At 47.2% G+C, this 19,713-nt stretch overlaps 1 protein-coding gene across 1 annotated transcript in view; it reads left to right on the top strand.

Moving 5' to 3' along the window:
* LOC144604667 (embryonic polyadenylate-binding protein-like) overlaps positions 1–14,065 on the top strand; it is a 28,742-nt gene extending 14,677 nt beyond the window's left edge. The window contains exons 10-15 of the mRNA XM_078419309.1: positions 43–133; positions 9,544–9,669; positions 11,029–11,153; positions 11,774–11,873; positions 12,719–12,849; positions 13,968–14,065. Coding sequence (XP_078275435.1) covers positions 43–133; positions 9,544–9,669; positions 11,029–11,153; positions 11,774–11,873; positions 12,719–12,849; positions 13,968–14,042 — 648 coding nt within the window. The 3' untranslated portion in view covers positions 14,043–14,065. The remainder of the gene's footprint in view (positions 1–42; positions 134–9,543; positions 9,670–11,028; positions 11,154–11,773; positions 11,874–12,718; positions 12,850–13,967) is intronic.
* The last annotated feature ends 5,648 nt before the right edge of the window (positions 14,066–19,713 follow it).

Here is a 19,713-nt window from a genome sequence, read left to right as displayed (position 1 = left end):
GTTACTCCAGCCACTTTGCATCGTCCCTTTTTGTGTCCACAGGTTCAGAACCGGACTGCATATTACGCTGCCTCTCCAGTGACTCCCATCCGCCAATCCCAGCGTTGGCCTGCGCACCCGATCCGCCCTCCTGGTGAGTAACGGTTCGATGCAGCCTGACTATTTACCAGGAAGAGTAACTCTCCACAAAATAACAATACTTTTATTTTGTTTTTTAAAACACACGCACAAATTCCAAGTGTTCCGAAATACTTGGCACAAACATTCCCTTCTTCAACTGGTTATTTTCAGCTGTAAGATCGCGAGGATCTCTGAATTCAGCTGCCTTGACTGCGCCAAACTGGCTGATCAGCCAACCCTGTTAACGAACCCTCGCCCAGCAAGCAAACGGGACACAGCACAGATTTCATTAACGTTTTCATTATCGTTCTGTAAAACCTATTTAAAGATTAGAATGTGCACTTCTGGTTAGGTCAGAATTATGAAGAATAAACTGTTAATGTTGGGCATTCTGGTGACTGCTGTTCTTTGGTGAAATTCGGCTTTAAGAAACAGGATTGTGGACTTTCTCTCTGACTATGTCAGGAATACAGAGTGCTTGAGTAACTCCGCGGGTCTGGCGCCATCTCTGGAGGACATGGATAGGTGATGTTTCGGACCAGGTCTCTCCTTCAGACTGCAGAAGGGTCCCGACCTGAAATGCTGCCTGTCCACAAACGTCCAGAGATGCTGCCTGACCAGCTGAGTTACTCCGGTACTTTGTATTTTACACAAGATTTCAGCATCTGCAGTTCCTTGTGTTTAATTGTCATATGTAACATCATCATAACAAGGAGATTCTTGCTGCAGTTTAACAGGCCTGAAATGCAATAACACACTGATAAATATAATCAATGATACAATAATTTAATAACTGTAATACTAGGTACCCATCATAGTGCAACCAAAGACGTGGGCCATAGGAGATCACAGTTGCTGAGGTTAGTGTTGTGCAGTGTTCAAGAGCCTGACATTTAGATTAGTTTATTGTCACGTGTACCACGGTGAAAAGCTTTTTGTTGCGTGCTATCCAGTCAGTGGAAAGAATATACATGATTACAATTGACCTGTCCACGGTGTATAGATACAGGATAAATGGAATACCATTTAGTACAATGAACAGTTCAATTGGATGGTCCAAGGGTCTCCAGTGAGGTAGATGGTAGACCATGACCAGTCTAGTTGATGATGGGACGGTTCAGTTGCCTGATAACAGCTGATGGTTGTTGGGAAGAAGCTATTCCTTAAACCCGGAGGTCATTGTTTTCAGGCTCCTGTACCTTTTCCCGGTGGCATGAGTGAGATGGGAGCGTGGCCAGGATGGTGTGGGTCTTTATTGCTGGCTGCCCTTTTGAAGCATCGCCTCCTGTAGATCCCTTTGATGGTGGGGAGGTCAGTATCTGTGATTAATGCTGGACTAGATTTTTGACCTGTAATGGCTGCGGTGAATACAATTATCTATTATTCTCACCACAAAAATCCAGGCCAGCATTCTAGATTACCTGACTGTTAGGATGGAACTGTAGCGCAGCGGTGCAGTTACTGTTTTATAGTACCAAAGACTTGAATTTGATACTGACTACAGGTGCTGTCTGTATGGAATATGCATGTTTTCCTTCTGACTATGTGGGTTTTCTGTGGGTGCTCCGGTTTCCACCTACATTCCAAAGACTAGCAGGTTTGTAGGTTCGACACAATGCTTGTGTGACCCAGCGAGTCAGACAGCATCTCTGGAGCGAAAGAATAGGTGATGTTTCAGGTATCACCCTTCAGACCCAAAATGTCACCTATTCTTTTTCTCCAGAGATGCTGCCCGACCTGCTGAGTTACTCCAGCATTGTGTCTATCTTTGGTGTAAATCAGCTCTGCAGTTCTTTTCTACACAGGTTTATAGGTTAATTAGCTTCTGTAAGTTGTCCCTAGAGTACAAGATGGAACTAGTGCATGGGGTGATTATTGGTCGGCATGAACCCGGTGGGCTCAAGGGCTGTTTCCATGATGTATCTCCAAACTAGGAAGCTAGTTTCGGGAGCTAATCCAGGGAAGTTGGACCCATTACATCTTTCGAGTGCTTTGTAAAAGTACCACCAGAGGGCTGCCTTCACCACAAACTAGTCTGATTGCTTTGCAAACTAGGAAGGGAACAGAGAAGAATCACAGTGCTGGAATAACTCAAAGGGTCAGGCAGCATCTCTGGAGACCATGGACAGTTTCTTCCCAGCTGATATTGGGCAACTGAACTGTCTTATCACCAACTGGAGACCTAATTGAAGACCTTTTAATTGGACTTGACTGGACTTTATCATACACTAAATGTTATTCCCTTTATCCTGGATCTGTACACGGTGGACAACTTGATTACAATCATGTAGTGTCTTTTCGCTGACAGTATAGCACAAAACAAAAAGCTTTTCACTGTACCTCAGTACATGTGACAATAAATAAACTATACTAGGTGATGTTTCGGGTCAGGACCCTTCTTTACATCCCAACTTGAAATGTCACCTATCCATGTTCTCCAGAGATGCTGCCTGACCTGCTGAGTTACTCCAACACTTTGTGTTGTTTTGTGTAAACCAGCATCTGCAATTCCTTGTTTCTACTGAGGAATGGAGAATATTTTCTGGTTTGCAATGGGTTTATGTTTCACAGTTGGGGAAGTGATATTTCCCCAGCAGACATGTCTAGAAGCAGGGGAGGTCCTTCAGAAAAGGGATATGTGTAGGAGATGACGAGAAATTACTTCACCAGGGATGGTGAATGTTTGGAATTCTCTATCCAGGAGAGAGAGAAGAAACAACATATTCATAGTTTCATACAACGTGAAATGAGCCCTTTGGACCAACTCATCCATCCAAGATGTTCCATCTAAGCTAGTCCTTTTTACTTGCATTTGGCCCATATCTCTCTAAACCTTTCCTATCCATGTATCTGTCCAAACAAATTTTAAGTGTTTTTGTTGTACCTGCCTTAACTACCTCCTCTGGCAACTCATTCCACATACTCTGACTTTCTCATAGAAAATCAGAGTCATAGAGTAGAAACAAGACCTACAGCCAAACTTGTCCATGCTGATCAACATGCCCCATCTACACTAACCCCAACCTGCATGCGTTTGGCCCATAACCCTCTAAACCTTTCTTATTCATGTGCTTGACCAAATGTTTTGTGATAGTACCTGCCTCAACTTCTTCCTCTAGCAGCTTGTTCCATACACCTACCACCCTTTGTGTTTAAATAAAAGAGTTATCCGGTTCCTATTAAATCTTTCCCCTCTCACCTTAAACATATGTCTTATAGACAATAGGTGCAGGAGGAGGCCATTCGGCCCTTCAAGCCAGCACCGCCATTCAATGTGATCATGGCTGATCATTCTCAATCAGTACCCCGTTCCTGCCTTCTCTCCATACCCCCTGACTCCACTATCCTTAAGAGCTCTATCTAGCTCTCTCTTGAATGCATTCAGAGAATTGGCCTCCACTGCCTTCTGAGGCAGAGAATTCCACAGATTCACAACTCTCTGACTGAAAAAGTTTTTCCTCATCTCGTTCTTGATTCCTCTACTCGGGATAAAGGCAGTCTTTTACCCAATCTATTCCCCTCATAATGTACACCTCTAAGATCACCCTTCATCCTCCTGCGCTTCAAAGAATAAACCCCTCGCCTGCTCAACCTCTCCATATAACCCGGACCCTCAAGTCCTGGCAACATCCTCGTAAATCCTTTCTGTGCAATTTCCAGCTTCTAGAGGATGACCAAAACATCTGATAAGGCATGGTTTTATAATTGAAAAAGACACTTGGACATGTTCATGGATAGGAAATGTTTAGAGGGATATGGGCCAAACACTGGTTAATGCAACTAACTTAGATGGGGCATCTTGGTCCATATAGATGAGTTGGGCTGAAGGGCTTGTTTCTGTGCTGTACAATTCTATGACTACAAACAGGAAGAGTTCAGAGTCTCCTTGCTATAAGGTTAAAAAGAACAGATTGGAAGATTAGGGAACGTGATACAGAAACTGCAGATGTTGGTTTCCAAAAACGTCTGGGTTGCTGACCTGCTGAGTTACTCCAGCACTTTGTGTCTAGAGAGGCTAATGTTCCTTTACTTGAAGCGTGGTAGAGATAAACATGGAAACCACAGGCAGGTGAGTCTTGTCAGCAGTAGATAACCTGTTGGGAAAACTTCTTGGATAGGATTTATGATCACTTGGAAAGGCAAGGACTGACTAGAGGGAATGTATGGAATATCCTGTCTGTCAAATCTGAGTTATTTTGAAGAGGTTACAGTGGCGGCACAGCGGTAGAGCTGCTGCCTCTCGGCACGAAAACCCAGGTTCGATCCTGACTACAGGTGCTGTTTGTACGTTTTCCCTGTGACCGTCTGGGTTTCCTGCCATATCCCAAAGACATGCGGGTTTGTCAGTTAATTGACCTCTGTAAATTATCCCTAGGATAGAACTAATGTAAGGGATGATTGTTGGTCGGCATGGACTCAGTGGGCCAAAGGGCCTGTACCCACACTGTATCTCTAAACTAACTACGGAGTGGTAGTGGAGAGTTATTCTTCTGTCTGCACGTTCGTCACCAGTGGTGTAGCATGGGGATCAATGCTAAGACTTTGGAAATGTCTGTGCTCTAAGCAAGATTGCTGAGGATGCAAAGGTTGATGTAGGGAGAATGGTGCCCCACGGGTACAGGGATGGAGATCAGCTGGGAAGAGTTCAGAGTTCCCAGATCCCTCAGCAGGGAGAGGCATGCTTTGACTCGTGGTGTGATTCAGATCAGTGCTGGGCCCATTGATTTGGCATCTACATCAATGATTTGCATGAGAATATGCAAGGCATGATTAGTAAGTTTGCAGATGGCACTAAAAGTAGAATGTTCAGAAAGATTATCAAATTTGTAGTAGGACATTAATCAGTTAGATAAGTGGCCTGAGGAATGAGTTCAATTCTGATAGATGCATGATATTGTATTTTAGGAAGTCAAACCAGGGCAGGACCTTCACAGTGAATGTCTGGGCTCTGGGGAATGTTGTAGGTCAGGGGGATCGAGGAGTACGAGTACATAATTCCCTGAATGGTGTCACAATAGGCAGGATGGTGAAGAAGGCTTGTGGCATGCTGGCCTTCATCAGCAAGGGCATTGAGTAAAGTAGTTGGGATTTTATATTGTAGTTCCATCAGACATTGCTGAGGCTACACTTGGTGTATTATGTTCAGATTTGGTCATCTTGCTTTGGGAGAGAAAATAGATATGGTGAATGCAGAGCCTTTTGCAAACATTGGGGGAGTCAAGAACTAGAGGACAGTGGTTTAAGGTGAGAGAGGAATGATTTAATAGGAGTCTGAGGGGCAACTTTTTCATTGAGGGTGATGGATATATGGAACGAGCTGCCAGAGGAAGTGGGAGAAGTGTATGTAGTCAGTGTTTAAAAACACTTGGCCAAGTACATCCCATAGGATATGAAAGAAATGCGAATAGTGTGAATGGGCATCTTGGTCGGCATGGAGTTGGGCCGAAGGGACTGTTTCTGTGCTGTATGCCTCTGACTTTGGAAAAATGTTTTTTTATGCTAAGGGAATCGTGGGACATGGGGTTGGAGCAGGAAGGTGGTGCTGAGGCGGTGACTCATCCATTATGCAGGGTAGCAGTGTGGGCACAATGGGCAGAATGGCCTCCAGTGTCTTTGTGCTTTCTCTTTTGTGTTTGGACCTGAGATGCCCTTTGTTTTCCTCTGCGGTAGTGTTTTGCATTTGATTGCAGAGGTGTTTATTCTGAACTGTGACTGCCCCCCCATGGTGAGAGGAGGTGTCCCAGTGCCTGATCCCATAGCTCCACACTGAACCTGTACGGTCTTCGTTGAGCTTCGAGGATTGCATCGGGTTAGGAGTTGGATTGTCCTGGTTAGGTGTTGATTTGGGGTCCGAGCTTGGATAGGTCTGATTGACTCTTCAGACTTTAGAGATACAGCGCAGAAACAGGTCCTTCAGCCCACCGAGTCTGCACCGACCAGTGATCACCCATACACTACAGTGTATGTATACCCATACAGTGCAGAAACAGGTCCTTCAGCCCACCGAGTCTGCACCGACCAGTGATCACCCATACACTAGTGTATGGAAACCCATACAGTGCAGAAACAGGTCCTTCAGCCCACCGAGTCTGCACCGACCAGTGATCACCCCATACACTAGCACTATCCTACGCACCCTGGGGACAATTTACAATCTTTAAAGCCAATTAATTTACGAACCTGTACATCTTTGGAACGTGGGAGGAAACGGGAGCACCTTGAGGAAACCCATGTGATCAATGGGAAACAGTCCACCACGGTAAGTAGATGCGAGATGCTGCAGGACGGAAGCAGTGGCCCCATGATATCAATATGGATGTGGCCAAAACGCCGGTGAGGCACTGCAGTCTTGAACTGACGCCCGGACGTGCCGCTGAACCTTCAATGTTTGACATGCAATGCACGTCCGGGCCTAATGACCGGCCTGCTTCCGGACCTATGCCACATTAATTTTGCAGCAACCACCGTCGCCTGGATAGATGGGTGGGCCAAACCGTGAATGGCGTCGAAAACCCGACGATGCCAGGCCGCCAGAGCAAGAGGCCACGGCTGCCCCATGGAGGTCTCTCATCTGCTTACGGTGATGGACCATTTCACGTGGTGGCCGGAGGCCATCCCACTCGTCGACACCTCGGCCCTATCATGTGCACGTGCCCTGGTGGCCCATTGGGGTGCCCGTTTTGGGGTACCGCTAGACATCTCGTTCGACCGGGCTGCCCAGTTTGCGTCAGAGCTGTGGTCCGCAATGGCTCGCCTGTTGGGGACTCGGCTCCTCCACTCGACGGCTGACCACCCCCAATCCAATGGGTTGGTGGAACGTTTCCACTGCCGTCTTAAGGACGCTTTGAGGGTTCACCTCACTGGTCCCAGCTGGATGGATGAATTGCCGTGGATCCTGTTGGGGATTCACACCGCCCAAAAGAAGGACTTGCAATCTTCATCGGCGGAATTGCTTTAAGGCTTTCCGCTTACCGTGCCCGGGGAATTTATTCCAACTGCGGGCAGCCCCCAGGAGTCACCGTCATCCATGTTGGTCCGTCTGCAGGAGAGGCTCCTGTCCCAACGTCTCGGCATGGTGTCACTCCATCGTATGTGCCTCCGGCTCTCGTCGACAGCTCGTATGGTTTTCTTCGCCGCGATGCACACGGGTTGCCCTTGCAGCGCCCATATGAAGGTCCTTTTCTGGTGCTGTGACATGGGCCCACGAGTTTTGTATTGGACATGGGGGGGGGGGGCGTGGATTTATGAAAGGTAAATCATGTCTGACGAATCTTATAGAATTTTTCGAGGATGTAACTAGTAGAGTGGATAAGGGAAACCAGTGGATTGTTATATCTGGACTTCCAGAAGGCTTTCGACAAGGTCCCACATAAGAGATTAGTATGCAAACTTAAAGCACACGGTATCGTGGGTTCAGTATTGATGTGTATAGAGAACTGGCTGGCAGACAGGAAGCAAAGAGTAGGAATAAACGCGTCCTTTTCAGAATGGCAGGCAGTGACTAGTGGGGTACCGCAAGGCTCAGTGCTGGGACCCCAGCTATTTACAATATATATTAATGATTTGGACGAGGGAATTGAATGCAACATCTCCAAGTTTGCGGATGACACGAAGCTGGGGGGCAGTGTTAGCTGTGAGGAGGATGCTAGGAGGCTGCAACGTGACTTGGATAGGTTAGGTGAGTGGGCAAATGCATGGCAGATGCAGTATAATGTGGATAAATGTGAGGTTATCCACTTTGGTGGCAAGAACAGGAAAGCAGACTATTATCTGAATGGTGGCCGATTAGGAAAAGGGGAGATGCAACGAGACCTGGGTGTCATGGTGCACCAGTCATTGAAAATAGGCATGCAGGTGCAGCAGGCAGTGAAGAAAGCGAATGGTATGTTGGCATTCATAGCGAGGGGATTTGAGTTTAGGAGCAGGGAGGTTCTGCTGCAGTTGTACAGGGCATTGGTGAGACCACACCTGGAGTATTGCGTACAGTTTTGGTCTCCTAATCTGAGGAAAGACATTCTTGCCATAGAGGGAGTACAGAGAAGGTTCACCGGATTGATTCCGGAGATGGCAGGACTTTCATATGAAGAAAGACTGGATAGACTCGGCTTGTACTCGCTGGAATTTAGAAGATTGAGGGAGGATCTTGTAGAAACTTACAAAATTCTTAAAGGGTTGGACAGGCTAGATTCAGGAAGATTGTTCCCGATGTTGGGGAAGTCCAGAACAAGGGGTCACAGTTTAAGGATAAGGGGGAAGTCTTTTAAGACCGAGATGAGAACGTTTTTTTTCACACAGAGAGTGGTGAATCTGTGGAATTCTCTGCCACAAAAGGTAGTTGAGGCCAGTTCATTGGCTATATTTAAGAGGGAGTTAGATGTGGCCCTTGTGGCTAAAGGGACCAGGGGGTATGGAGACAAGGCAGGTACAGGATACTGAGTTGGATGATCAGCCATGATCATATTGAATGGCAGTGCAGGCTCGAAGGGCCGAATGGCCTACTCCCGCACCTATTTTCTATGTTTCTATGCACCAAAGTGCTGCCCTGTAACTCGGGGTCTATTTGGATTGGTTTGGTCAGGGTTAAGGGCAGTCCCTGGATCGGTCGGCACCAGTGATCTACATTTCTCTGTGACTGGGGTCAAACTCCTCCTGACCTGGAAGACAAACATCCTATTTGTGACCCTGTCGCAAGCCCCAGGGTCCAGTCCTCTTTCCTCACCTAGCCACATTCTCCAGAGATGCTGCCTGACCCGCTGAGTTACTCCTGCACTTTGTCATGTTTTTGTAAACCAATATCTGCAATTCCTTGTCCACCCCTTCCTTGACTGGTGGGTGCTCTCTCTGAGGTCTTGAACCAAAATGTTACCTGTCCATGTTCTCCACAGATGCTGCCCGACCTGCTGAGATCCTCCAGGGCTTTATTTATTGCCTAAAATGCAGTCAAGGGACTAGTTCTTTAGGAGATGGGACTACCCTGTCCACATAACCATTGGACCCGTTGACGTTGGTTCTATATTGCCCCACTTGTATAACCACTCCTTACACATTATTTAGAATCAAATTAACCCACGAACCAGCTGGCCTTTGAAGTGTGGGAGGAAACACACACAATCACAGGGAGAATCTCCACACACAGCACCCATAGTCAGGATTGAACCTATTCCTGTGCTGCACTGTTCTGTTCTTTAGATTGTGTGCAGGTAGTTGGGGTGAGTTTAATTTTGTGTTTTGGTCGGCACAGATATCACAGTTCCAAAGGATCTGTTCGGTACTGCATTATTTAATGAGCTGTAAGTCATTTGAGAGGCTCAAAAGCCAGGTAGCTGCTTGGTTGAACTCTGCATCGTGTTTAGCACGGACAGGGCAGAGCCTGTTCCTGTGCTGCCCTATTTTCTGTGTAATGTGTGAATGTTGTTGTTACAGCCCCCTACCACGGCATGGTCCCAACCACCAGAGGAGCAGCTCCCCGGAGAGGTGTCACCAGCATCAGCACAGTGAGACAGGCTTCCACCCAGGTCCCCCAGCTCCCCCCCAATACCCAGAGAGTCGGTGAGTAGCCTGCAGCCCCCCACCACACTGTCCCAGCCACCCGGGCGGGCTTGGGTTTAGTTAGGCCAAGGTACAGTGGTGTCTTTGCTGCGTGCTAACCTGTTAGCACTGGTTACAATCGATTACCATCAAGCCATCCACAGTGTACAGATACATGATAAAGGGAATAACATTTAGTGCATTTAGTCAGAGGGTCTCCAATGAGGTAGATGGGAGGTAGATCAGGACCGTTCTCTAGTTGTTGATAGGATGGTTCAGATGCCTGATAACAGCTGGGAAGAAACTGTCCCTGAAACTGGAGGTGTGCGCTTTCACACTTCTGTACCTCTTGCCTCATGGGGGAGGGACAATTTCTTCCCACTCTCCCTCCCACATGGCCCTTTCCCTGTTGGTCTCTTCCCGCAACACTTGTTTTCTAGCTGCCCTGTTACTGCCGCCCGCCTTCAGCTGGGAAATCCCCATCTCCCCAATCTAAACCACCTACCTCACCCCATCCCCCTCCCTGCAACCTCTCCTCCCTCACAAGACAGCCTGTCCCTGCAAAACACTGGATGAGTAGACTTGATGGGCTGAATGGCCTAATTCTGCTCCGATGCCATGGTCTAAGAGGGAGAGCAAATGGGGGGGGGGGGGCAAGAGACATAGTGCGGCATTTTACTACATCGAAGGTGCTATATAAATGCGAGTAGATGTTTCCACACGACCCACTGGGTTTAAATGGACATTGGTTTATGAGGTTGTTGCCGGAACTCGAGGGCCTGAGCTATTAGGGGAGGTTGGGCAGGTCAGGAGTTTATTCCTTGGAGTGCTAAATGCTGTGGTGTGACCTTAAAGAGTCGAGACCTGGTCACTCTCTCTTCTCTCCCCTCCCACCAGGCAAGAGGTACAGAAGTTTTAAAACTCGTATCTCCAGATTCGGGGACAGTTTTTTCACAGCTGTTATCAGGCAACTAAACTGTCCTCTCACCAACTAGAAAGTGGTCCAGACCTATCTACCTCATTGGAAACCTTTGAGCTATCTTTAATTGGACTTTATCCTGCAATAAACGTTATTCCCGTTATCCTAGATCTGTACACTGTGAACGGCTTGATTGTAATCGTGTATCGTCTCTTTGCTGACTGGTTAGCACACAACAAAAAAGCTTTTCAATGTACTTCGGTACACGTGCCAATAATAAACTGATTATGGCGGAGAAGGCAGGAGAATGGGGTTGAGAGGGAAAGATAGATCAGCCATGATTGAACGGCAGACTAGATGCAATGGGCTGAAAGGCTTAATTCTGCTCCTATGACTTATGAACTTGTGCATTTTTAACCTGTTTCTTTATCTTGTTTGGAAACAATCTGATTGTTGTGCAGCCACAATCGGAACACAGACCGTCGGTCCGCGTACAGTGCTATCCGGACCAATGGTGCGGGTCCTTCCACAGTATAAATACACCCCGGGAGTGTGCCACGCTCGGCATCCGCCCGGCACACAGCAGGTACGGCCTAAACCTCCGGCAACAATCGGCTAAATCTCCGGCAACAATCCGCTAAACCTCCGGCAACAATCAGCTAAAGTGGGTGGGGAAGGGTTTTGCTCTAATGTTTTTCCAAAGTGCGGGTAGTTCTGCTGTTGGCAGTTGTCACGTTTCAAAGAAACTTCACCGTTATAGAAAATTGCATTAGAAAATAATTTGACAATGGGAATAGGGGCTTGGAGGCTGGAGTGTTTGACTCGCAATAATAAAGAAAATGGGCACAAATTGCTGGAGTAATTCAGTGGGTCAGGCAGCATCTCTGGAGAAAATGCTTGGGTGATGTTTCAGGTTGGGACCCTTCAGACCTAATAAAGCTTTTATCTCCCAGTAAAATTTTCAAAAAAGTGCAGACTTTCTAATAGCAAAGGTTGTACATGACATGATTTAATAGATCAGCATTGCACAAGTGTGAATGAGAGTGATCACATGTCGGGTTCAAATGAAGCAAGTGCTGGGGTCAGCCGCTGGCGGGGTGGGCTGATCTGTCATGGATTCTCTGGCATCACTCCTTGCCATTGACGATTGGCATTCCACTTGGTCTGGAGTTCAGAGTGTGTAACGGGGTCTCTCTCGTGCTGCAGTTGCAGGTGCCCCAGTCTGTGCCACGTGTCCATGGTCAGATGCCACTCACGACCTCCATGCTGGCTGCTGCCCTCCCTCACGAACAGAAGCAGATGCTGGGTACGTGTCTACCTTGGAGACTGCACACTGCCAAAGGACCAGGGGCTTCTACCGTAGTTGGACCTTATTTTACTTTAGAGATACAGCATGGAAACGGGCCCTTCGTCCCACCAGGTCTGTGCCGATCAGCAATCACCGTACAATGCTACTATCCTACACACTAGGGACAACTTGCAATTTTTTACCAAAGCCAATTAACCTACAAACCTCATCTTTGGAGTGTGGGAGGAAACTGGACCACAAGTGGAAATCCCATGCAGTTACGGGGAGAACATACAAACTCTGCACGGATAGCACCCGTAGTCAGGATTGAATCTGGATCTCTGGTGCTGTAAGGCAGCAAATCTACCACTGTGCCACATAGTTCCATAGTTCCCGACCATAGTCACACAGTGTGGAAACGGGCCCTTCAGTCCAACCTGCCCACGCTGACTAACCTGTCCCATCTACACTAACTCTACCTGCCTGTGTTTGGCCCATATCCCTCTAAAACTATCCTATCCATGTACCCGTCTAAATGTTTCTTGAACATTGCGATAATACCTGCCTCAACTACCTCCTCCGGCAGCTCATTCCATACACCAATTTGTGTGGGGGGAAAAAGTTGCCTTGTTCCTATTAAATCTTTTCCCCCGTCACCTTAAACCGATGTCCTCTGGTTCACCTTAGAAACATGTAAACTCTTTCTGCTGACAGTATAGCAAGCAACAAAGGCTTTTCACTGTTCCTTGGTACACATGACAATAATAAACTGAACTAAAAGGTCTTTTTGGATATATTTAGAACCCACGGGCAGATGATGACTGGGGACGTTTTGGAACTCTTATGTTGCTCTTGATTTTTAGGTGAGCGTCTCTATCCGCTGATTCACAGTCTGCACCCGACCCTTGCTGGCAAAATCACCGGGATGCTGCTGGAGATCGACAACTCCGAGCTGCTGCACATGTTCGAGTCTCAGGAGACCCTCTGCTCCAAGGTACGGGAGTGGCCGGTGTGGCCTGGTTTACCGAGAGGGTTGGATGTTGTGGGGGGTGGGAATAGCAGAAGGTCGCTGGTGTCCTGTGGTTGACAGAGAAAGCTGAAGGATCATACAGTAAACCCTCCTTATTACGGACCTCATTTTAACTGGCTTCGCTTATAGAGGTCGGGCCTACCGACGCCGCCCTTGGCCCACAATACCTCCGCAGCTGCCTCCAAGCCAGACCTACTGCCACCACTGCCAAGCCCAGACAGCTTCCTCAGCTGCGCCCAGACCACACCTGCCACCGCCGCCGTGCCCTACCTGCTCACCGGCCGCCCGTGGGCTGCGACCATTGGCACAACCGATCCTTGCATCAGCTCGCCTGGATTCCAGGCCCAGATCCAGACCAAATCTAAAGAAAGGTCTCGACCCATAATATCACACGTCCACATTCTCCAGAGATGCTGCCTGACCCACTGTTACTCCAGCACTTTGTGTCCTTTTGGGTATTAGCCAGCATCTGTAGTTCTGTTTCTACTACTTATACAATGATACACTATTACTCTGTAGTCCCTTACTCGGTTATAGCAGACAGTCGGCAATAACTGACACCCTTCCCACCCCATGGTCCGTGACAACGAGGGTTTACTGTATATTCTTCACACGGCTTCCTGGTACATGATCCAACTTTGCTATCATCTTGCGCTTGGCCTGCCAAGTTTGGCTGGATCCCTGTCCTGTTCCCTTATCGACCTTTCTGTCCTGGGCCTCCTAGAGTCATATAGCACAGGAACAGGCCCTTCAGCCCATGCTGGCCAAGATGACACGTCCACACTCGACCCACCTCCCCATGTTTGGCCCATATCCTTTAAAACCTGTGTGTGTGTGTGTGTGCGCACTGGGTCCAGGATTCTGCAAAGTCTTGAACTCAGGGATTGAATCTTACCACCCCCCCCCCCCGCAGCGTTGGGCAAAGATTGAGTGGATTCAATGATACGTAATTATCACATGAACCTAGATACATCGAAATGCTTTGTTTTGCCTATAACCCGGTAAAATTATATAGCAGCCATCACCTAGGCCATTGTCCTTGGTCCTGCTGAGCCTACAGAACCTTGCTTGGTCTCTTGCAGGTGGAGGAGGCGGTGGCTGTGCTTCAGGCTCATCAGGCTAAAGACGATGTGCAGAGGAAAGGAGCCCTGGGCTGACCAGGAGAGGCCACGTGCACAGGTCAGTGTCCCTGCCTTCCGCTCGCCTCCAACATGGCCGACCGCTGCACCTTGTCCTGCTTCCCCTCGCAATTCAACATCAGCGGCACAGTGGAGCTGCCGCCTCACAGCGCCAGAGACACGGGCTCAATCCCAACTACGGTACTGTCTGTGTGGAGTTTGTACATTCTCCTCGTGACCTGCGTGGGTTTTGCCCGGGTGCTCCGGTTTCCTCCCACATTTCAAAGAAGTACAAGTTTATAGGTTAATTTGCTTGATGAAATTGTCCCTTGTATGTAGGATAGTGCCGTTGTACGGGGTCAGCACATACTCCGTGGTCCAAAGGGCCTGTTTCCACGCTGTATCTGTAAACTTAACAGCGTTCAGTGTAGAATGAAAGGGACAGTGCTTTGCCAGGCCATTTGGCCCATCTGCTCTGCTGTGGCCCTCCATGTCACTCCAGGCTTGCTGTAAATACAGCATGGAAACGGGGCATTCAACCCACCGTGACCATGCTGGCCATCGATCACCCGTTGACACTAGTTCTATGTTATCCCACTCTCTTAACCACTTTCTTAGTATACATCGAGAGCAATTGTTGGAGGGCCAATTAATCTCCAAACTTGCATGTCTTTGGGAAGTGGGTGGAAACCCATGTAGTTACAAGGAGAATGTGCAAACTCCACACAGACAGCACTCGGTCAGATTCGAGCCTGGGTTTCTGGCGCTGTGTACCCTCTACTCCAGGTCAGAGGGTCAAAGTTTATGTGTGGGGCAATTATTTTAGAGTGGTGGCTGCCTGGAAAGCACTGCCAGGGGTGGTGGTGGAGGCAGATACAATAGTGCCGTTTAAGAAGCTTTTAGATAGGAACATGGATATGGAGAGACATGGATCACGTGCAAGCAGAAGGGATTAGTTTAATTTGACGTTGTATTCGACATTGACAGTGTGGGCCAAAGAGACTGCTTCTGTGCTGTATTCTTCTATGTTCTATCTTTATGATATAGGAGGCCTTTTGGCCCATTGAGGCTATACCAGCTCAAAGAGCGATGCCATTCTCCCAATTATTCCCCTGTAACTTATTTCCTCTCATGACCATTAACACCCTACAACTCTCCTACCACCCACCCACCATGGTGCCCCTTAACCTGTCAGCCTAGTAGACACAAAATGCTGGAGTAACTCAGCGGGACAAGCAGCATCTTCAGCCATTCCTTCTCACCTGAGATGCTACCTGACCTGCTGAGTTACTCCAGCATTTTGTGTCCCATTCCTTCTCTCCCGAGATGCTGCCGTACCCGCTGAATTACTCCAGCATTTTGTGTCTACCTTTGATTTAAACCAGCATCTGCAGTTTTTTCCCTACAAACAGCAGAGGTTGGGATCGAACCTGGGTTGCTGGATCTGAGGCAGCAGCACTACCTGCAGTGTGACTGCGATCGGGTCCATTGACTGTGTTATTCCTGGTTCAGAGGTTTAGACTTGCACATAAATTGAAATATCGATTGCCTTTTTAATGTGTTTAATCCTTTTGGTTCTGGTACATCCCTTGCAAATCTTGCTTCTGCTTTGTTTTTGCATTCTTTTACAATATCAAACTACTATCAGATTAATCCAAAACTCACTGGTTCTCTAGTATGCTTCAGGATTGAAAGCAGCTAGCCTTGCCAGATAAGAGAAATCAGGAACTGCAGATGTTGGTTTACAAAAAATACACGGTGTCAGGAGTGGATGAGAAAGTGGAATAACATGGAACTGGTATGAACAGGTGATCAATGGTCGACGTACTCTTGGTGGGGTGGTGGTATCTCTAAACTGATGGTGACAAAGGCACAAAGTGCTGGAGTAACTCAGCAGACCGGGCAGCATCTCTGGAGAACATGGATAGGTGGCATTTTGGGTTGGGAATCTTCAGACTGAAAGCAATGGGGGCTGAAGAAGGGTCCCATTCTGAAACACTGCCTATCCAGGTTCTCTACAGATGCTGCCTGACCCACTGTGTTGCTCTAATACTTTGTGTCCTTTTTTTTTTTTTAAAGCCTTGCCAGATCTTGGTTTGCATGACCTCAGCCACAGTATATGATCAACTCGTCCAAGGGGTAGGAATTCCAGCAGCACGGCTAGTGTCTTGTGTAGTTGGATGAATAGAGGCATTGCTTCAGCCTTCCATGGGAAGAGGAAACCTGAGCTTTTGACTTTCCTAGTTTATTGTCATGTGTATAGAGGTACAGTAAAGCTTTTTTTGGTGCATGCTACCCAGTCGGAGGAAGGACTAGAGATTACAATCAAGCTGTCCACAATGTACAGATACAGGATAAAGGGAATAACTTTTAGTGTAAGGTAAAGTCTCATTAAACCTAGTCTGAGAGTCTCCAATGAGGTAGATGGGAGGTCAGGATTGCTATCTAGTTGGTGATAGGATGGTTCAGTTGCCTGATAACAGCTGGGCAGAAAGTATCCCTGAATCTGGAGGTGTGCATTTTCACACTTCTGTATCTCTTGCCTGATGGGAGAGGGAAAAAGTGGGAGTGTCTAGGGAGGGAATGGTTGTCTTGGCACCAGGTTATGATGTTCTCAATCTCCTTCCTTTACTCCGTTGCATCGTTATTTGATATCTGGCCCTTTACACTGGTATTGTCTGCGAATTTGTAAATTGAGTTGGATTTGTAATTGGCTGCACAGTCATGGGTGTATAAAACGTAACAAAGGGGGCTGAGAATGCATCCTTGTGGAGCATCAGTGATGAGGATTATTGTCGAGGATGATATGTTACCTGGATACTTGAGGGAGGCAGTCTCGTGATGCAACTCTTATGATCAGTCTACGGGTCTCATTTATTGCAGGATTGGAAAAACTCCAGGAAACCCATTTTGTGAAATGAAGACGACTTTTGGAAAAACAATTAAATAAATTGTTCATGTTGTTGAAGTTTCAATGGGAGAGAATTGATCAAATAGTCTGGGAGATAAAGGTCTATCTGAGATTGTGCTGATTGTCCTGAATGTATGTCCTACTATCACCTTTATTAAACTACACTGAAACTGGATCTAAAGTGCTTTGGTTCTCTTCTTTTCTCGTGTATGGAATTTAGAAATTTAAACGGAAAATGCATGTTGGTTATGGAAGGTATTTATTCACAAAATGCTGGAGTAACTCAGCAGGTCAGGCAGCATCTCAGGAGAGAAGGAATAGGCGACGTTTCGGGTCGAGACCCTTCTTCAGACTGATCTGAACTGTTGGTTCTGGAAGGTCTCCATATAAATAACACCCAGCAGAAGCAGTTTAGTGTCTCCCTTTTTCTAGGAAGGGTTGGGGGAACATGTTTGAAGTTTATTGTGATTCAAATTTAATCTTTTTGCTTTAATGTCCACTTGCCTTTTCACCCTGGGAGGTGCTTAGTTATAGCTTTACCTTTTCGACAATTAAACTAAGATTTGCGGCTTCATCGAGTGTATCCTTCGACATCGTGGGAAGCTAGGGAATAAATTTCGGAGACCCCAGCAGAGATATTTGCATTATCTTTAGCCACGTTTGAGGCAGCGGAAGACTGGAGGGTGGCTGGTGTCTTTATTTAAAAGGGCTGCAAGGATAAGCTATGGAAGTACAGGTTAGTGAGCCTAACAAAGAGGGTAGGAAAATTACCGCAGGGGAATCCGAGGTACAGGATCTTCCCCAGCCAACAATGGGTCATTATGGACTCCATCCTTCCCGAGATCATCTGTTGCCAGCCCGTTTTGTTCTGACCTTCTCTGTCTTTCGGTCTGAAGAAGGGTTCTGACTTGACACATCACTTATTCCTTTTCTCTAGAGATGCTGCCCGACCCGCTGAGTTACTCCAGTGGACAACATTTGTTGGTGTAGTGGGCAGTGAAAGTTAAGTAACACTACAACAGAATTCAGGGAAATAATCCAAGAAAAGGCAGATGGAATTTCACTCAGACAAGTGAAAGATTTTACAATTTGTTAAGTTAAACCATGCCAGGACTGGCTCTAAATGGAAGGCCATTGGAGTGTGTTATAGAACAGAAACCTGGGGCTACAAATACATCTCAAAAATGGTGATGGCTAGATAGGGTGGTGAAGGGATTTGGCACAATTGGTTTCATTGGTCAGGAAATTGAGCACAGGAATTGCAGTCTGAAGAAGGGTCCTGACCGATCATCACCTATCCCTTTTCTCCAGAGATATCTGATTGCCTTAGTTACTCCTGCGCTTGTTTACCTTTGGTACAAACCAGTATCTGCAGGTGTTTGTTCATATAGAAATTGGAATGTCCTGTTGCAACTGTGCAGGCTGTTGGAGAGATCACCCTGCTCTAGGAAGGATGCCATCAATAGACAATAGGTGCAGGAATGGGCCATTCGGCCGTTCGAGCCAGCACCACCATTCATTCACAATCAGTTCCTGCCTTCTCCCCATACCCACTGACTCTGCTATCATTAAGAGCTCTATCTAACTCACTTGAAAGCATCCAGAGAATTGGCCTCCACTGCCTTCTGAGGCAGAGAATTCCGCAGATTTACAACTCTGACTGAAAAGGTTTTTCCTCATCTCCGTTCTAAATGGCCTACCCCTTATTCGTAAACTGTGGTCCCTGGTTCTGGACTCCCCCAACATTGGGAACATGTTTCCTGCCTCTAGTGTGTCCAATCCTTTAATCTTGTATGTTTCAATAAGATCCCCTCTCATCCTTCAAATTCCAGTGTATACAAGCCTAGTCGCTCCAGTCTTTCAACATACAACAGTCCCGCCATTTTGGGAATTAACCTAGTGAACCTACGCTGCACTTCCTCAATAGCAAGAATGTCCTTCCTCAAATTTGGAGACCAAACTGCACAGTACTCCAGGTGCAGTCTCACCAGGGCCCTGTACAACTGCAGAAGGACCTCTTTGCTCCTATACTAAACTCCTCTTGTCATAAAGGCCAACATGCCATTAGCTTTCTTCAATCTAGCAATCAGAAAGCGGCAGAGATTTGCGAGGATGTTGCCAGGACTCCAGGGCCTGAGCTATAGGGAGATGTTGGGCAGGCAAGGACTTTATTCCTTGGAGCACAGAAGGCTGATCTTAGAGAGATGTGTGACATCATGAGGTATACAAGGTAAGTCATCTTCCCTGGCTAGAGAAAATTGTGAACTAGAGGGCATTGGTTTAAGGTGAGAGAGAAAGGTTTAATAGGAACCTGAAGGACATTTTAACAGATGCTGGTGGGTATATGGAATAGACTACTGGAGGAAGTAATTGTGGCATGTACAATAATATTTAAAATACATTTGGTCAGGAACATGGATAGAAAAGGTTTAGAGGGATATGGCAAACACTGGTGCCACCAGCACTGGCTGCCTCGCCATCTGTCTGTCCTTCCTACTGTTTTTGTTATTTTAAGTATGTGTTAAAAGTATGTTTTAGTGCTTCTTGGTTTATTATGTGGGGGGTGGGGGGGAATTGGGGAAAACATTTTTTCCATCTCTTACCTCAGCGGAGATGCGATTTTTCTCCGTATCGTCTCTCTGTCCCCACTGCGGCCTTTCCTGGAGACTGGCCCGGCACTCCATGTTGTGGGCGTGGACTTTAACATCGTGGAGCTTGCGATCCTTTGCCGAGGATTGACCGTGGAGAGCTCCAACTGCAGGGCCTGTAGAGTTTAACATCGTGAAGCCTGCGGTCTCT

The sequence above is a fragment of the Rhinoraja longicauda genome, chromosome 22 (genome assembly GCF_053455715.1).
Source record: "Rhinoraja longicauda isolate Sanriku21f chromosome 22, sRhiLon1.1, whole genome shotgun sequence".
Classification (NCBI taxonomy): domain Eukaryota; kingdom Metazoa; phylum Chordata; class Chondrichthyes; order Rajiformes; family Arhynchobatidae; genus Rhinoraja; species Rhinoraja longicauda.
Note: the sequence above shows the minus strand (reverse complement) of the source record. Positions and strands in the feature narration are given on the sequence as shown.